The sequence below is a fragment of the Coenobita brevimanus genome, chromosome 61 (genome assembly GCF_032717465.1).
Source record: "Coenobita brevimanus isolate Jiangsu-jjx chromosome 61, ASM3271746v2, whole genome shotgun sequence".
NCBI classification, from domain to species: Eukaryota; Metazoa; Arthropoda; class Malacostraca; order Decapoda; family Coenobitidae; genus Coenobita; species Coenobita brevimanus.
In genome coordinates, this window is record NC_137014.1 from 38,107,345 (window position 1) to 38,127,080 (window position 19,736).

General features: G+C 40.2%; 1 protein-coding gene across 1 annotated transcript in view; it reads left to right on the forward strand.

Annotated features, from left to right (window-relative positions):
- The first annotated feature begins 2,684 nt into the window (after window positions 1–2,684).
- Window positions 2,685–19,736, forward strand: part of LOC145403657 (uncharacterized) — a 28,927-nt gene continuing 11,875 nt past the window's right edge. The window contains exons 1-3 of the mRNA XM_080275344.1: window positions 2,685–2,772; window positions 12,464–12,515; window positions 19,595–19,653. Of these exons, the coding sequence (XP_080131470.1) occupies window positions 2,700–2,772; window positions 12,464–12,515; window positions 19,595–19,653 (184 nt within the window). The 5' untranslated portion in view covers window positions 2,685–2,699. The remainder of the gene's footprint in view (window positions 2,773–12,463; window positions 12,516–19,594; window positions 19,654–19,736) is intronic.

The window sequence follows — 19,736 nt, forward strand, 5'->3', positions numbered from 1 at the left end:
TCTCATGCACGCCCTTTCTCCCCCTTGATGTCATGTTCAAGCAAATTAGATCGACACTGACATTAATTCACCTTGGACATGCGAGTTTCAAATCTTGCTGTAATACTCCTTTCGTAGTCTCAAATATTGCTGTAATAATCCTGTGGTAGTTTAAAATCTTGCTGTAATACTCCTTTCGTAGTCTCAAATCTTGCTGTAATAATGCTGTGGTAGTTTCAAATCTTGCTGTAATACTCTTGTGGTAGTCTCAAATCTTGCTGTAATAATCCTGTGGTAGTCTCAAATGTTACTCTGATACTCCTGTGGTAATTTTAAATCTTGCTGTAATACTCTTGTGGCTGTCCATCAAACGTGGGCTTTCTCATCGATTTCCACAAACACTTTTCAGTCACCGAAATTTAAAGAATGTTGAGCCATAACATCAGTCTTCTGCAACTGAGCTTCATGAAATACATTGCAAATTTGGACGGAAATCTGGACCCAGTTAGTGTAACAGAATACAGGCTACAGTGAGTATCCCCCAAAGACTTACAATATCGTCTGGATGCAACAAGAATAAATCACAGTGTCACGTGATTCGAGGGAGAGTTTAATTCTGTCCGTCCGAGGAGTCTCTAAGCAAAATCGTTTTGCGGTAACAGGTGTAAAAAATACGTATTAAAGTGAGTAATGGAGTCCTTACCTTCAGTCCCGGAGTTATCTCTTAAGACGAGTAAGTTTGTTTGCCGATAGTAGGAATAAAATAGAAGACGTTATCGTATTGAAGGACGTAGATTATGATATTAGTACAACATTGTTTTTAGTTTGTTTTATTTCCAGGACAAACGCAGATTTTTTTCAACTTCGGTCAACAGATTTTGCGATGAAGGAATGTAGGACTCGTATTCTGAGCTGCATAAAATACTTCATAGCACTTCTTAATTCTTTAGCGATTAATTTTGCTCAGTACACCTTAACATTGTCTTGTAATACCAATCAATATGTTATTAATTTTAACATGGACGTAATTAGCATCAGTAACATACAAGGGGCTTTTGGGATGTAAGATGCAAAACAATTCACTAAGCAGGGTAGGCTGTGTAAAAAATATCATAAGCAATACTGAATTCAACCATAAGCTAATCCAGTCGGAGAACTTTCAGTAATATTTTTTATCTGGAGTATCTAGAGCTCAGGATTCCCATTAAATATATATATATATTTTTTAATCTCGTTCTCGTAAGCTTAAGAGCATAAATTCTGAGGGTGGCGAGGAAAGAGACGAGGTAAGGGAAGGGTCAGGATGGAAGACTAGAAATAACAACCCTTTCAGTCCGGTGATATGATTTACTCACGTATCATTGATATATATTGGTACCTCCAGATCACTTTATTCAGTTCTGTGCAGACATTGTAGTAGTAGTAGTAGTAGTAGTACTAGCTCCAGGTTCATCTGAAATGTGAACCCAGTGGACTGCAGACTAGCCTAAAGTTGCCCCGTTCCTGCAGTCCACCATTCTCCTTTTGAGGGATAGGGAAGTAGATAAATGACGTTTGTATAACTCATTTGTATCAGTGCCACCACATGAAGGCGTCCCTCTCCAGCACCACCCCATGAAGAGGTGGATGAAAGACTTAACAAACTTCTCCATTTTGAAGTGTCTCCAAGGCTGAATTATAAAAAAAAAAATCGAGGTAGCAAGATTAAAATGAAAATGTCATTGGGCTGGAGGGGTTAAGTATCATGAGGATTCTAAGCCAGTGTTCCTCATAGGTTAATATTTTTGTCACTTTAAAAGGGACGTGTGTTGGCGTTCATTCATTTTAACTTTGCCGAGATTTTCGTCTTTTTGCAGCCCAGTTCCTGTAATACATTGGCAGAAGACAGTGTTTGCGCGACTCAACATTCCCTTCATAGCACGTCTTCTTGATTATTATGGTGCTATGTTTTTGCGATACTTTCTTGTTATAGTTCAACATTCAAAATAGGGAAACTGCAGTTTTAGGCTAGGTTAAGGTAAAATGGGTTTAGTCGAGATTGGTAGTGAACTACATAATTTCTGCGTTACGTAAAGGGGTGATAAAGATTTCGCTGCTGTAATTTTGAAAATGGCTTTTTATTTTCCAGTGAGAAATCCATTAAGTTTAAGACTTTTTCGCGCATTAGGATGCACCTAGGGCGCTGCATTAAATTTCTTAGCAGGATTCTTTCGAGAGTGTATCGGACAAACGGGTGACGCCCACTTAGTTATTTTTGGTACATTCACATCCTTGTCACTGTGTATGGGGCTTTATTGAGTTTTTCTATTTTTACGAGGGTGTAAATAGGTCCCTGGGTGTATAATCATCGTGTTTATTTTTATCGTAGATATTTATTATTTGTTCTCATTGGCAATATTGATTAGTCTCGTTTCTTTAGCTTCCAGAGCGAAGGCGGTGAGTTAGAGCTTTAGCGAGGTTAGTGCAATGACCCCCCTCCTTCCATCCAACCCCCGACACCCACCTAAAAACTACTTGCGATTCCAGTTTCAGTATTGGTAATTACATTTAATCACAGTATTGGTTTAATTCAAGTATTTCTGTCACTGTGTAAATAAAATATTACACTCTTATTGATTTTATACTACAGAATAATTTATTGAAGATATAATATTTTGACACTACGTAATCGCAAGAGGCGGGAAAAGGGGCGAGCAGACGGGTCGAGCTCAGTCGTGGAGATGGCGGCGCCGGCGACGAGTGTGGTTGTCCTCGATCGCGGCAACAACACCACATGCACTGTCAATCTGCACGGTGAGTGCCACATTTCACACCTTTCTCGCCAGTCTTATATGTGAGGGAGTACATCCCCGTGGGTGTGGGTGTAAGTCAGGCCGGAGGTGAGGGGTAATGGTGAAATGACAGCTTGCTTCCCTGAGCCGCCCGCGCGTGATTTTGGTCTGGTGGTGTGGCGAGTTTTTTGTTACCACTTTGAACGCCCCGGCTCGTCGAAACAAAGGAAATTGAGGAAAATGCAAGATCTGTCCTTTGTTTGAGTGCCTGGGCTTAATTCAACAGGGCAAGAGGATTTCGGAGAGGGGCGTATCATCTTTCAACATGTCAAAATAGTGATATACCAAACTGAGAAAGACCAAGGGAGCCCTATTTTTTTCCATGGTGGGGAGGGGTTGGGCGTTGGGTGGATATCTTAGCATAGATTTCCCGGCTTCTGTAGTCTCACCATAAGCAAAATTCAGGCCTTGGAACACCATGGTAGTGGTGTTCAGCCGGCAATACCACATGACAGGCGCCCCGTGTGGAGGTAGAATGACAGCTGAACAGAAGTGACTTTTATGGGCTAGGAATGCTGTGTGAACGTAGGTACTTGTCACATTACTGTTTCCTGTCTTCATTTGCTCCACTCAGATCCAAGCTGTTGTTTGTTTCCCTGCCAGGCATTCTGTGGCTGACTGTAGTATGGTATTTTCATTTTATACATACAGATCATTTGGGTGGGGTTTCTTGAGTACCTGTACTACACTGCCCCCATTACATTTTAAGTTCATAATATTCATTGGTGATGGAATGAAGTTTTGAGTGAAAATATAATTACATACTTAGGACATTAAGTAAACCTGTGTTTATGTTAATACTGCTAGTGTACTGTTTAAATACATTGCCTTAACTGTTTCAGAGTTTAAAGATATGAAACCTGGAGAACTTAAAAATCTCCTGTATGATGTGGAGCTATCTTACTTGACTCTTGGAATGAGGCCCCCAAATCAGTTCATTACCTAGTGAAAACTGTAGCAAAGTTGATGTTTAAATAACACTCAGTGATGTATTCTCAATATGACAGTGCTGTAAGTTGTTGAAAAAAATATTTTGTTTTGTTTTGTAAAGATAACAACAGTTTTGGCTGAACTTACACCACAAGAGGGTCCAGGCAAGGCTGATACAGACTCATCCTCACAATAAACACATTTTCATTTGTTTTTGTTATTTAAGCCTGGGCTGTTTGGCCGAGCAATCATCATGTGTCCTCTGTTAAAAGATGTAACGGTATTAAGTTATATTTTTAGTTTTCTGCTATTGGTCAGTCCCTGTAACAGTATTTGTGAATGCCAGGCAGTTTTAGTGTACACTTGTGGAATGCATCTCAAATAGCATAAACAGAATCCTCTGCATCTGTGCTTTGGAAGGGTTCATTTGTGATATTTGGCCATATCTCAGTATGTTAGTGTTAAGAGGGGCAGATTGTTTTATTCTGAATAGCTGGTAAACCCAGTATTAGACTAGGGAAATGTTCATTTTCCATATGTATAATGGCTACAGTGAATTGACTTTTGGTGCTTCATAGCTGATTGCAGGCATTTGGAAGGTGCCTTCTGAGCTGAATGAAAGGATCTGACAATAGCGAGAACCTAATAAAGACCTCTTATTTAAAGGGTTAAGGAATTTGGCAGTAGTGTGAAGGAAAATCTAAAACCTACTCCCTAATTGATAAATCCAGTGAAATCCTGGCTCACATACAAATTGGAGTGTTGAATCAAGTTAATGCTGTACTTATTAAGTCAGTATATAAAATAGCTGGTAGACAGGGATGTCCTATGGTGTAGCTAAAGTCTGCATCTTCATCTTTTACAGTTTTGTATTGTCTGTTTGTAGCTAGACTCTTTATCCCTGTATGGATGCAGCCACACTTGCTCCAGACTTTCGTTCGACAAGAAGAAACAAGGCTCAGGAGTCCACCCGCTGTTCAGGCCTGCATATTGCATTAGCAGTAACATGATGCTTCATTTCTTCTCGTCGATCATATCTTTCGGGAAAGTGTGGCTGTACCCTAAGGGGTGGCCACAAACAAATCATTTCTGTGTCGCCTTGTCATCTGCAACCTGCTACTCTTGGGTGTGTTGGCTGAGTGACAAGCCAAAATGTTTTCCTGTAGCCAGGGAAACATTACCTATACTGGGTGGTAGCCATATAACCAAGCCTTATGTGTCTTGTATATGTCAGGTTAACAAACTTGGTTGGTGAAGAGCTAGTGCCCCACACCATAAAATAGTGAACTAAATATATTCAATCAAAGTTTTGTACACAAATACCATATCACATTAATTATCCTGGTTGCTTATAGCAAAAGCACCATTAATATTCTCGTAAAGTCACAGCACACTGAACCACTTTGGGCTTGGTTTTAAATCCCATATACATTTCAATACCATTGTGAATTCCTTATTGGCTGATATAGATCTGTTTGCAGGACTCTGAAAATTAAGTGATGATGGAGTCTGTGATGCACAGATGAAAAAGATATTCGGGGCATAGTTTACTATCATGGAAAATTAGCATCAGCCATATATATAGAGTATTGTTGTTGAAATTGTAGCCTTCCACAGAGTTAGGATGTTTTTAGAATCTGTGGTTCATTGTTCAGTGACTGGATTTTGAATAGTTATATATAATTTCCTTGATGTTGAGAATTAGTCATTTCCTAATCTAGATACAGTACAGTTTACAAAGTACCGGTACAGTACAGCATCAGGAAATGCTGTATTTGTACATTACTCATTTGTCACATTATTCTCTGTTACCAGCGACTTTTGTCAGTTAAACAACTTGCTAAAAAAACAAAGTTACATCTTGCCTTGAAGTAGGGTTAATGATGCCAGAGGTTCACATTGTTCTTTGTGAGTCTGGGTGGTGCCACAGAACTGGTAAGAACTGTTGACTTCAAGGATGCTTTTTATCTCCAAATAATTACTCTTTCTTATCCAGTAGTACATTGGGTAAACTTATTCTTCCTTGTAGAAATGGGTAATACTGTAATGTATTATGCCTCCATTACTGATTAAAGGATGATTTTAGATTAGGCTGTTGCTCTACATCTTATTTGATTCCTGGGTTTTATTTGGTAATTTAGTGTCGTATAGTACTGCAGAACCAGTTGTGTAACAGTGTTTGTTTTGAGGAATAACAGAATGGTTGTGCAGGATTGTGTAGTCATCAATTTCCATTTAAGCTTTACCTCCTCCAGCAAAGTTGAGTGGAGGTTATATATTCACCTGTGTCAGTTTGTTAGTGTACCAGATACAGTATCTCAAAAAGTTATTGGATTTCAGCAAAATCTGGTGGATAGGTGGGCAGTGGAAGAGCTATTTAGATACTGTACTGAGTTGGCTCCAGCTCCCAATGCAGGTATCTATCTATCTATCTATCTATATACCAAGGCTGCTTCTCCCAAGGAAAGGGAGGTAGCCGAGACAGGACGACACATCCCCCATTTACTCATCCATTCAAACACATTCATTTGCATCTTAGCCCCAAAGGGGAGAAGAGACAGATCCTCACCCCACAAGGGTCAACTGCGCAGTGCAAGCAGTGACATCCGCAGCAGGGCTCGACAGCAGAGCTAGTTTACCCCTGCCACATCATAATAGACCCATCCCCTTACCCACACCTGACCTGACTAGCTGATCAGACCAAATGTGGGAGAATATCCCCTCAGGGCTGCGTCATCATTTATTCATTCACAATTTCTCTCCATTTATTTCTATCATGCACAGCCACTCTTCATTGCTCAACAGACATCCCTCTCACATCCAGCGCTCTCTCTTCACACTGTCCATCCATCCTATTCGTGGTCTCCCTCTCAGCTTTACACCTCTCACATCATATCTAGTTATCTTTTTCACCAATCGCTTATTATCCATTCTCTCCATATGCCCAAACCATCACAACACCCTCTGCTCAACTCTACCAGCCATCTCCCGAACAACTCCAGTTCTCCTTCGCACTTCATCATTTCGCACTCGATCCATACGCGTCACTCCACACATTCTCCTCAGACACCTCATCTCCATTACATTCAAACTTTTCCTCTCTGCTACACCCGTATTCAATGTTTCAGCCCCATATAACGCAGTCAGTACCACAACACCCTGCTACAGCCTTCTCTTTACATCCATTCTAAGCAAACGACATCTAAACACTATTTTCATTCCTCCCAGCACCTTACCTACTTCATTCATTCTAAACTTCACTTCTGCATCTATTCTTCCATCCACAGCAACATGTGACCCTAAATATTTAAAACACTCCACTATACCAATGCAGGTATAGATAATAGATTTTATTGATGTTGGTGGAGGTATGTGATCTCTGTTATTGTGCAACTTTTGCTGTCTATACAAGACCATAAAAGTATTTTTCTGATAGGAAAGAGGAAATACAGCAGTAAGTAAAAAATTTTATTGATGTCAGAAATATGCACACTGTCCTTTCTAGTTCTTATTTTTAAGTAACTGTTGCAGTTGCTTATGTGATTTGACCTCAGAGATCACATTTAATTAACAAGAGCACTAATAGAGCAAACCTCTGGCAAGGCAGAGTGTAGTACAGTATGAAATGAAGTGTTTTCTGTAAGCAACATTGTGGTCTTGGGTCCATATCCATATCTTTTTTTATTCTTGACATTCATTCATTAAGATGTGATGGAGTACGCTTGAAAGTTAATCCTTACATGTTAACTAATGTACATAGAAATCAAGGTCACTCTAACACACACACTTCCCAAAGTCACACCCTCTTCCCAGTGTTTGTGTGATGTTGACTTCCTACAGGGGGCACTCTTCCTCAGTTCCAGGTTAGGGATATGTGCCTTGATAGCAGTTCTACAGACATTGTTGAAGAGATGAGGAAAGAGGCCCTTCTCAGAGCCCCAGTCTGTCTGTGGGACAGCAGAAATATGCAGTGACTGATGCATTAGAATCCCTTATCTATGCCGAAAATCAGGGAACTACAGTAGATTCAGAGGAAATGTGAAACATTCTTTAGGAAATACGAGGTCTATTCAAAAAGTATATATTGGACCTTAGCCTCTTAAAAAAAAAAAAAAGCTAACCTGTTGAGCTAGGACACAGATCCCTCCTCAAAGTAGGCCCCATCTGACTTGATACACATAACGCAGCATTCTTTCCACTGCCAGAAACATTTTCAAAGTCGGTTTTCAATATCTCCCGCAGGTGCATTTCACATTTGTCGTGATCTCTTCTCTCATGTGAAATTTGGAACCCTTCAGCTGAGTTTTTGGCTTGGGGAATAACTAAAAGTTGCACAGAGCCATGTCTGGTGAGTAGGGAGCCTGCTGGACCTGTGAGATGTTGTGCTTGCCCAAAAAGTCTTGAAAGAGTTTAGAAGAATCAGCAGGGGCATTGTCATGGTGCAGCTTCTAACTTGCCGGTTTCCAAATGTCTTGTCTCTTCCGCTGAACTGCATCACCAAGATGACAGATAATGTCGAGGTAGTAATGTTTGTTGACAGCCTGACCATTTGGTGCGTATTTGTGATGCACAGCACCATGGTAGTCGGAAAAAAATTGTCAAAATGGAGCGCATCTCACCTTCCTGCGGACCTGTCGTGCTTTATATTTGGCCCTGGTGACCCTGCATGCATCCACTGGGATGACTGTGCTTTTGTTTCTGGGTCGTACTCGTACATCCAAATCTCATCTCCAGTGATAAGTCTTCAGAAAGTCTGGAATGCGTTTTGCACGCTCTAGCATGTCTTGAGCAACATTCATCCAAGAAAAAAGATCATGACGAATGCGACGAAGCACCTGCAGGAGACACTGAAAACTGACTTTGAAAAATGTTTCAGACAGTGGAAAGAATGCTTGGCTGTGTGTGTCAAGTCAGGACTCGGAAGGGGCCTATTTTGAAAGGGATTAGTGTCCTAACTCAACAGGTTAGCTGTTTATTTTTTTAGAGCCTAAGGTCAGATACTTTCTGAACAGAGCTTGTAATGTCATACAGTACTGCACTGCCTTTACCCAGGCCTGGTTAGTCGTGCTGTCTTGTCCCGTGGACTGAGACTTGACCAACCCACATTGTAGTCATTGCTGTGCTTCTTGAGGTTTTCTCATATAGTGATTGAAGGAAGCATAGGAATTGATGTCGTTGACTTAGCTACAAGTGTTTCATTGGTGATGTAACAGTTTATTTACTGTAATCTGTGTGTCTGCTTTTAGTACTTTACAGTACTAATGTATATACAGTAATAAATGATTTGTGTGGATGGGTGGAATTTAAATGAGATGTTATATAAACAGGTGATTGAAGAATCCAGGTTCCCTATGGTAGTTTTTTCATGTAACTTATTGAATAAACTGTTACTTGTTACATAAATTTTAATAAACTTGGTTTAATTGCATTTTTTTCATACAGTGATTAAGGTAGGAGATATACAATAGTACAGTTTACAAGATGGTCTACTGGAAGGGGGGGGGGGGAGACTGTACAGCACCTAGAGAACATCACCTGTGACAATGTGTTTTAAAAAGTAGCTATGGAATGGCCAGAACTTTCACTACCACAAAAAGATCTTGCATGTCATAGTGCATTGGTACCATGATCAAGAAAAAGTTTTACATGATATTCCTTTCAGTTTGATGTTTTTAAGTATTTGCTACAGTACAGGCTATTATATTGGATTGTATCTCAATATTTACCATGGTTTATTGATAGTCTACATATGACCTTAGGGAATACATTAGTGTGTATCTATCGCCAGATAGATACACACTATTTGTTTGTGGTCACCCCCTGTGACTACAAACATATTGCCTCTGTGTCACCCTGTCCCCCACCATTTCAATGCCCTGCTCCCAGCTCGTACCCCTTCTCTCATATACCTCTCCACTCCATCCCCCCATCTCCCATATAGTGTGTGACAGCATTAAATACCATGACTGCTATTCAGTCTTCCTGATTGGCAAATGCTAGTGAGGGGTCAAGGATTTCAGCATCTGGACAACAGATTGTAAAGGACAAAGGTATTCAGAACCATGTGCCTCCATTGATTTATACCAAGATAGTGATGAAGTGATTACAGGAGACAGATTTGATTTGGGGATCAGGTGGTGGATGTGAGTAAATGAAGTATTATTTGTGTCCTGTTTCTGGGTGCTGCTTAGTATTTGATTCATATGGTGGGTAGTGCTGTGAATGATGAAAAGGGGTAAAGCTGGAGCATTTCAGATAGTATGTGTGATAATGATGTTACTGGTTGTAGCATTAAACAGAATTATTACTGTACATTTCAGAATAATGGGAATGTTTGTGAGTGCCAGTGTTTGAAAGTGATTGTAGGTAAAAGGATGGTTGTTGAAGAGAAGGTTCTCATGGTGAGATAGACTGGTAGAATGAACAGTTAAGGTAAAGTAATGCATGAAGAAGTTTGATGTGAATGCTAGAAAGGAGGAGAAATGATGAATGGTAGATATGGATGGATGAGGTACATAGTGAGACCTTTATAAGAATTGGAACCCATTTTTTTACTTGGTAGATGACAGAATACAGTACTTCTGCTGCAGAGGTATTGTGGTAGCTGCTCAGAATAAAGAAAACTTGGGCATGGTATTGTCTTTGGAATGGAGCTGATAATGTTCCTTAGATTTCACCACTAGTCAAAGGCATGTACACTGTGAAGCATTGTTGGGAAACAGGTAATGAGTCATTGATGATCTGTGTGTCTGTTTAAAGCCAGATGCCTCTATCCTGTAAGGGATGGCCACAAACAAGTCACCTCCGTGTTGCCCTGTTCCCTCCAATATTGCTGCCCTCCCCCCAACTTATACCCCCCCTCTCTCATGTACCTCTCTACTCTGTCCCTCCATCTCATCCTCGGTCTCCCCCTTCCTTTCCCCTCCTCCACCTCACTCACACTCTCCTAGTTAGTCCGTCACTCTCCATCGTTTTCACTTGGCCAAACCACCTCGGTATATTTCTCCTAATGGTTTCTATCATATCCTCATCCTCACCACATTGCTCCAGTGATGTTACTTTGATATATTCAGTTTCAAAGTTGTGATGGTGCAGTTGGTTAAATGTTGCAGTTTATCCTGTTAACATCATAGTAATGGTGCTGGAATGTCCTTTCAAATGTACATTGCAGCTTTCATATGCACAGTATTTTAGTTAGAAGCATGGAAGTGAGGCTTACAGAGGAAGAACTTCCAAGGTAATTACCTTTGGAAGGAGGAATGTAGACAGTGAGGTGTGTGGTGTGGGTCTGCACTTTTCTTGGTGCCCCATGAATCATATAGAGTAATTCTTGGACAAACATCTTGCTGCTCAGTCCTTACCTTCCTAGCCCAGGGTTGGTTGAAGCTGAGAGAGAGGAGATGGTGACACAGTTTTTGCCTCCTGTCTGGCTCACGCTGCAGTTCTCCCCCTTTTTTATTCCTCCAGTTCCTCGTCTGCTATTGATTCAGGAGCTCCCAGCTATGTTGGGGCTGCTCCTGCTTCGGCTAGGCCAGCCATCTTGCTTTCTGGAAGGGTTGCATTTCCTCTTAATTTTGTTGTACTTCAAACAGTGCAGTACTATATGTAGTATCTTTGCATCATTTGTGCCCCTGACAGTGTACTGCAAATTTAATGTATTTGAATTTGTATTAATCATCATACACTGTAACATTTTGGAAACAGTGTATAATGCATATCCATGTTTAAGATTTAGAAGTTTATATATATATATATATATATATATATATATATATATATATATATATATATGTATGTATGTATGTACCAGTATATATATGTATATACAGTATATATATGTATATACAGTATATATATGTATATACAGTATATATATGTATATACAGTATATATATATATATATATATATATATATATATATATATATATATATATATATATATATATATATATATATATATATATATATATATATATATATATATATATATATATATATATATATATATATATATATATATATATATATATATATATACAGTATATATATATATATATATATATATATATATATATATATATATATATATATATATATATATATATATATATATATATATATATATATATATATATATATATAATATATATATATATATATATATATATATATATATATATATATAATATATATATATATATATATATATATATATTTTAATGCTGCCTACATCTATAATGGGTGCTGAAGAGGGACCCTTCATGTGGATGTACATTACCAGTATCAGCAGGTGGCATTGCTACCTTGTTGTCTGGGCATCCCTCGGATCCCTTCCTGTCCACCAGGATGATGATGATGGACTGCAGTAGGACAGGCTAAGCATGTAGTCCACTGGTTTTACATTCATATTAGCCTGGGGTCACAGAAACAGCATCTGTGGTTTGTAAAAATATATTGTACTGTTATTTGTCTGTCATCACTTTGTTAAACTGTCTGTTGTCAGTCCTCAGTCAAAATAATCACTAGCATTATTACAGTATTTTGACCTGTATTCCTACTTATGAAACAGCATAACACTCCTCTGGCAATATTTTTCTTTTTTTGCCAGTGTTGAAGTAGCTAGCTCTAGTACAGTATTAATGAATTCACATAGGCAAGGATGCACAGTTTTGTTTTATGAAATACACGTCGAACATCCAGCCAGCATCATTGTTTCTTTCAGGTGCCACAGTGGTGTCATGGCGTGTCAACAACCAGGAGCAGCTGTTTGTCAGGTGGGTTGATACTGCATACATCAATCAGACACCAGGCTCCATAGTCACAAGAGTCTTTTCACATTAACTTTGGTCACAGTTTCATCCTTTTGCAGGATGTTTTATGCAACTAAGTGGTAAAATATGACAGTGTTGTAGCTCAGCTTCCTTTCCATAGTATATCTTTATGACTAGCAATATATTCTGAATGTTAATCTCTTGGTACAGTTCAGCATTGTAAATATAGAAAGATGGCAATTTAAGATTAGATTAAAGTGGAAGAAGTATTGCCCGTAACCATTTTATTTTTTAAAGAAAATAAATGTTCATGCACGGTTAGAGATAAAAGTTCACCTACGCAACTACAGTACTACGCACAGTTGGGGATAAAAGTTCACTTACTGTATCACTGCCTCTGCCTTTTGCTCATGGCATGTCCATCACTTGACTCCCTAATGCATTGTATTTAAGAGAACTATTTGGAGAGCTTTCGTTTCTGTATGTACTGGAGCTAAGTAGAGAGTGATAAGGGAATAGTTTCCAAGCATGGAGTAGTCACTGGGATGTTTGGTGCATAAAGTTGTATTTTTTAAATTTTTTCTCCTCACTTCAGCTCTTGCTTCACCAATTTTGATGGAAGTTGTGTTTTCTTAACCTCTGTAGCCATGAAATGTCAAAGTAAGCTAAGTAAAATTGTCTTGTTAGCCAGAATGAAGTAGGGGGGAAAAAAATGTACCCTGGATGGAGGAGTCAGTTAGATTGTTTTTGGTCTCCTTAGTTGTGGAACATCTTAGCAGATATGAATAATGTCGGCAATAACCAGAGTTGAATAAAAAAGACATAAGCAAGCTGAAGGAGTTAAAAATACCTTTGTTTTATATGGCAATGCAGTTGAAGGTTTGTGATCCCTGGTGAATTGTAATGAAATTTTTGCTCAGCAGCAGCAGCCAAAAATATTGATGTTTTAGTGGAGTAGCAATTCAAGGTTGCTGTTTGTGTTCTTAGGTAAATATGAGTGAATAGGTTTTTCCATATACACATGGAAATTTTCCACTAAATATTCAATGCAGTTTATAAAGGTAAAGCAGGATAGGTTCAGAAGGTTCTTATTGTACTGCACCAGACAGATAAAGAATCATAGATGTCCAGCACTGTTCCCTCTCATGGTTGGGATAACTCCAGTACATGTTATTTAGTTAGTGCTGGATGATTTCATTCAGCAGAGAGTGAGTATATGAGCCTGAGAGGGTTACAGCTAATACTGGGTGATTTTAGTCAGCAGAGAATGGACCTTTGGAGCCCTCACAGTTAAGGATAACTAATATTCCAAATAATGCCATACTCGGATAAAAGTGAGTCATAAGAGTCTTAGTGATCTAGACTTTTCCATGTAAATAGGCTAAAGATGTTCAAGATAGAAATTGACTTTAGAGTACAGAAGTCCCAAACAATAGCTTACTTGTAACTGTATCTATAAAGTAATTTTGGTAAATGTAGAAATAAGTGCTTTAATTACTCAGTGGGAGATAGCAGAGGAGGAGGGGAGAGTGGCAGGCAGGTGTGAGGGTTCGTAGTCAACCTTTTTGCTGGACAGGAAGATGTTTTTACGGTGGGTCATCAGAGCGTGGCGGAGGATGCTACAAATTACAGGGTAGGAGAGGTCACATGTTCACTCCACGGGGAGAAAAAGGAGCCACTCATGGCTGTCTTCCCTGCGGCCTCTTGGGAACTAATTGAGGGAAAGGATATTGTTTTTGTCATGGAGGATAATCTTTCTGTTGAAAGGGTACTTTTCTCCACATGGGGCTTTGTTTCTGACCTTTTTCCCCTTACCAACATTGACATTATTTCTTGTATGCAGAACTTGAAGTGTTTAGTGATTTCTTTCATTAGAAATGCTGTAGTAGAATATTGTATTAGAAATAATTAGAAAAGATGCCAGGTATAACAGTGGTATGTTCAAGAATTTAAATTATTGGTGTTTCTTGCGTGTCATATTCTATGAAGACATGAACTCATCTGACATAAAGTACCTAGCATCCTGAGCAGAATAGTTCATGACAAAAGCATTACAGATATTGGATGAATGTACATGTTGGTTATCTTGCTGAGTATAAGGCAGGATATTTGAACTAAATTTTTTAGATAGGTTTAGAACTTGTAGGGTGCTTGGTATTGTATTGGGTCAGTGTGCCATTGTGTTAGCATGTATGATGTGGTTGCAGATGAGTGTGAACAGGTATGAGTCTGTGTTCAAATGGGAATACTTATCTGTGGTGCTTGGTGAGTGTTTAGTGAACAGGGAAGTGAGGCTTATATCGATGACGATGAATCAGCCATGACAACTCATCTGAAGTGACTTTCTTTGCAGTTCAAGAGTTATCATTTATGTTGATGCAGTGTAATGTGACATAAATAATTTCAGTAAGCAGTTCAGTGAGAGTAGTTTAATTATTGTGGCTTATGCAAGGTGCTGTGTCAATGTGAAATGTATGGCAAGTGTCATACTTAGGTGTTTGAAGTAGTTGATATAGTGTATGGTGAATATTGTGTGGTTTACTCTAGGTGTTTTGTGAGAGGTTTAGTTTTGGGAGTTTATGGTGGTCAGCTACTGGTATAAAGGTATGTTTTGTGATATGGTGAGTAGAATGGTTTGAGATTACAGCTGTAGTATGGTATGATTTAAAGTACTGCTGTCATAAGAAGGTGTTTATGGGTTTCTGAGTGTTATGTGAAGGTGTATGTGTAGTTGTATGGCAAGTGTGGTATGGTGTGAGAGTGTATGTGTAGCAGTATGGCAAGTGTGGTATGGTGTGAGTGTATGTGTAGCAGTATGGCAAGTGTGGTATGGTGAGAGAGTGTACATGTAGCAGTATGGCAAGTGTGGTATGGTGTGAGTGTATGTGTAGCAGTATGGCAAGTGTGGTATGGTGTGAGAGTGTATGTGTAGCAGTATGGCAAGTCGTGTGGTGTGAGGATTTAGCGTATGATGAGCATGAGTGTGTGTGTGTGTGATGTGTTGTGTGGTGTGGTGAATTATGTTATGGTGTGTGTGATACAGTATGTGGTGTGATGTTTGGTGTGGTTTAGTGTTTGTGTGGTGTGATGTTTGATGTGGTTTAGTGTGTGTGTGTGTGATGTGATGTTTGGTGTGGTTTAGAGTGTGTGATGTGATGTTTGGTGTGGTATAGTGTGTGATGTGATGTTTGGTGTGGTATAGTGTGTGATGTGATGTTTGGTGTGGTATAGTGTGTGTGATGTGATGTTTGGTGATGTTTAGTGTGTGTGATGTGATGTTTAGTGTGTGTGATGTGATGTTTAGTGTGTGTGATGTTATGTTTGGTGTGGTTTAGTGTGTATGTGATGTGATGGTTGGTGTGGTGTACTGTGTGTGTGTGATGTGATGTCCCATGGTGTCTGGTGTGGTGTGATGTGGTGTAGTGGACCCTGACAGCACTCTTGGCCACACGCCTCACTGGTTCCCAACTTTCCAGTCTGCTACTCACCCACCGCCCACCATAATGAATCCTGTGAATGCTCTCGTGTTCCGCCTGAAATGGCTCACAAAAATTGCCTGAAAAAAACTGGTTTGGTTGCATTCTGAGGCAGTGGACCTGATCGGGTGTTGTCAGCGATGCCAGCCACAAGGGAGTTTTTGTGAGGTGGGGGAGTGTTAAGGAGTGAGGTGAGGGAGGAGTAAGGAGTGGGATAGCAGAGGGGTAAGGAGTGGGGTAGCGGAGGGGTAAGGAGTGAGGTGGAGGAGGGGGTAAGGAGTCAGATAGGGGTAAAGAGTCAGGTGGGGGAGGAAGTAGTCAGGTAGGGGAGGGGGTAAAGAGTCAGATGGGGGAGGGGCTAAGGAGTCAGGTAGGGGTAAAGAGTCAGGTGGGGGAGGGGGTAAGGAGGCAGGTGGGGGAGGGGGTAAGGAGGCAGGTGGGGGAGGGGGTAAGGAGGCAGGTAGGGGAGGGAGTAAGGAGGCAGGTAGGGGAGGGAGTAAGGAGGCAGGTAGGGGAGGGAGTAAGGAGTCAGGTAGGGGAGGGGGTAAGGAGTCAGGTAGGGGAAGGGATAAGGAATCAAGTGGGGGAGAGGATAAAGAGTCAGGTGGGGGATGGGGTAAGGAGTCAGGTGGGGGAGGGGGTAAGGAATCAGGTTGGGGAGGGGGTAAGGAGTCAGTTGGGGGTGGGGGTAAAGAGTCAGGTGGGGAAGAGGTAAGGATTCAGGTAGGGGAGGGGGTAAAGAGTGAGGTGGGGGAGGGGTAAGGAGTGAGGTGGGGGAGGGGTAAGGAGTGAGGTGGGGGAGGGGTAAGGAGTGATGTGGGGGAGGAATAAGGAGGGAGGTATGGGAGAGGTGAGGGAGGGTTTGGGAGGTATACTTGGGGGTAGGAGGGGGAAGGGTAGAAGCATGAGGTAGAGGAGGATGGGTGGAGCAGTGAGATGGGAGGGAAGGTCGGGGTGGGGCAAGGGGAGGGGTGGACTTGAGCCGGTTTCAAAGCACAGTCCCGGATCCTGAGTAGACTCCTCCTAGTTTTTTGCATTTCATGTCCTCAATTAAGATTATATATTACTGATAATAACAACCTTGTGGCAGAGTAATTTTCTTTAAATAAGTCATACAATGTATTCCTTTAATAAAATGTTAAGTTGTTCGTTGCATTGTATATAAATACATAATAGCACTGTGCTTTTTGATGCTCAGCCTAAAATATGTAGAAAAAAGATTACTAACTTTTCATTTCTCAAAGATGGTCCCTGAAAGTCTAAGTCGATAAAATTTGGGGGTTATGCCTAAGCAGTTCATGTTCAAGATGTTCAAAGTGCACAAATATACATACTGGTAGTAGGCTAGAGGGAAACTGGAGATAATGTTGAAAGGAGCCTAATGGATCATGAGTTAGTTGAAATATATTTAGGGGTGTATTTGATGTGGGAGCGGGGAAAGAACAGTGCTGAGATCTGTTATAACCTTATGATTGTGGTGAATGGGACAAGACAGGAGCTTGGAGGATAAGGAGTCATACAAGTATGCAGAGTAAAAGATTGATAGTGAATAAGCTGAGGAACAAAGAACTGTAATGGCTGATGAATATGAATGAAAACTAGCAGAGGACTAATGGTGAAGGGTCAGTGAATTGAGAGATTATGGGTTTAGAATTTTTGGAATGCATCTAAGAAATGTTTGTTACTAATACTAAGCTGTGTGGTGTTGCATTGGTATCAACTAGTTGTTGGTGTTAAGTAACCCTGCTCAGTCTGGCTGAGCATACCCTTCAACCTCAGGGAAGCAGCCGCCCATGCACGACTGACCCATGCAAGTTACCCAGTGTTCTCTTGCAACACAACGAGGTGCGGGGAAGAGTGTGGATCTTTGGTTCCTGGGTGAACACTGCATTTGTGTCTCTTTAGCTGCCCATTTAACAGAGGCACCATAGTAGGCTCTGCATCACCCCATTACTTGGTTATATGATTATCACCCAGCACTGTAAATAGCTTCATGGATTACAGGAAACCATTAGGTATGTCACTCAGTTTAGAGTCACCTGAAACTGATAGAAGAGTAATAAAAAGTGACAGGAAGGATGGGAGAAATCGGAAGAGGGGAGGGCAGACTCAGAAAAATAATGATAAAGATGAAGGAAGAAGTAGAAGGCTCTACATCAGGAGAGTGGATAATGGTCACCATCACCCACCTCCAGGGTAGTAGCTACTGAGTAAGAGAGGAAAATAGCGTGATATGAATGATGAAAGTGTAGAGGGAAGAAAAAAAAATGGCTTGGTTGATGCAGGAAAGGAGTTTTGATGCAAAAAAAAAGGACCAAATATATTGAGAATAAGAAATGTGTGAAAATACAGAATATGGTTAATGATTATTCTTGAAGGATGTTAATGCTGACTACTCAAAAACTAGGAAGCTACTTGGAAAGCACTGCAAAAATATTGGCATAAGTATGAAAAAAGAAATGTAAGGGATGGATGTGGGAGGATACTTAAGTATGTAAGAGAAATATGGAACTGATGGAAGATGGATTATTGTGAAAATAGTGAATGGGAATAATGAAAACAGAGTACAGTACCAGTAAATATTTTTTGTTTGTGTCCAAGAATGTGACTACAAGAAATGAAAATTGTGATGAAGAAGATGAAGAAAAGTAAAGGCAGCAGATGCTGTTGAGGCAGATACAGGGATGTGAAAGTCTGCTAGAGAGAGTAATTGTGTACAGTGGACCTTCGCTATAACGGATTAATTGGGAGAAAGCCATGTTCGTTGATGCCGATAGCTTGTTATATCACAGGGTCCCCTTCCTGATGTGGGATTTCAAGCACATGTTTGATAATGAGTACAGTAGCGTATTAGTAATGAAAATGTGAACTATACCCATTTTACACTAACTTGGTCCATAATTTTGCCCTTTTGTAGCTTATTTCATATCCTTGCCATTGTATTTCTTCATGACTAGTGCAGTATTACTATAGTCTGTTATTACAACTTGGCAATCACAATGGAGAGAAGGCAATTTCAGGTCAGGTTGGAATAAACAAGAGTAGGAAACACATGTATTGCAACCCATTGCACTCCATTTATTGAACATTGCTTGTCACAGCCAACAAAAGTTCAACAGGCTTCATAGTGTTCATTAAATTGGATATCTGCAGTATCAGGGTTCATTATAGCGAGGGTTTACGGGTGTGGACAATTTGTAATCAGTCCTGGATGAGTGGAGTTGTACAGTGAACCCCTGGTATTTTGAAAGACATTTACCAAGGCTGTAATAGTATCCAACAGCCACAGGGAATATATGGGTAATATTTATATTTTCCTTACTCTAGTGGTAGACAGTTGGTTAACATTGCTAGTGTTGATGCTGCTGACTCGATAGCACTAAAGTTTGAAGCCTTGTGCAGATAGCAGGCGCTCTTCAATTTTGGTGTCCATCTGCCCCAATGTGCGTTGGTAGGTAAAATGAGTACCTAGGGTAAAACTGGCTCAAGGGCCAAAGTGATGCAGAAGAGCACCATTGCTGAGTATTGCAGGCATTTTCCCTACCTTTGCATTTACCTATATCCCCAAGAATATATTAGGTTAATTTAATTTTTCTTTTCTTTTAGCAAGCAAGCAATATTTGATGGGAAACGAGCCATCCGAGGAGGGATTCCAATCGTTTTTCGTAAGTACCCCATACTGTACATGGAGTGGAGATTGGGCGTGCGCACACACACACACACACACACACACACACACACACACACA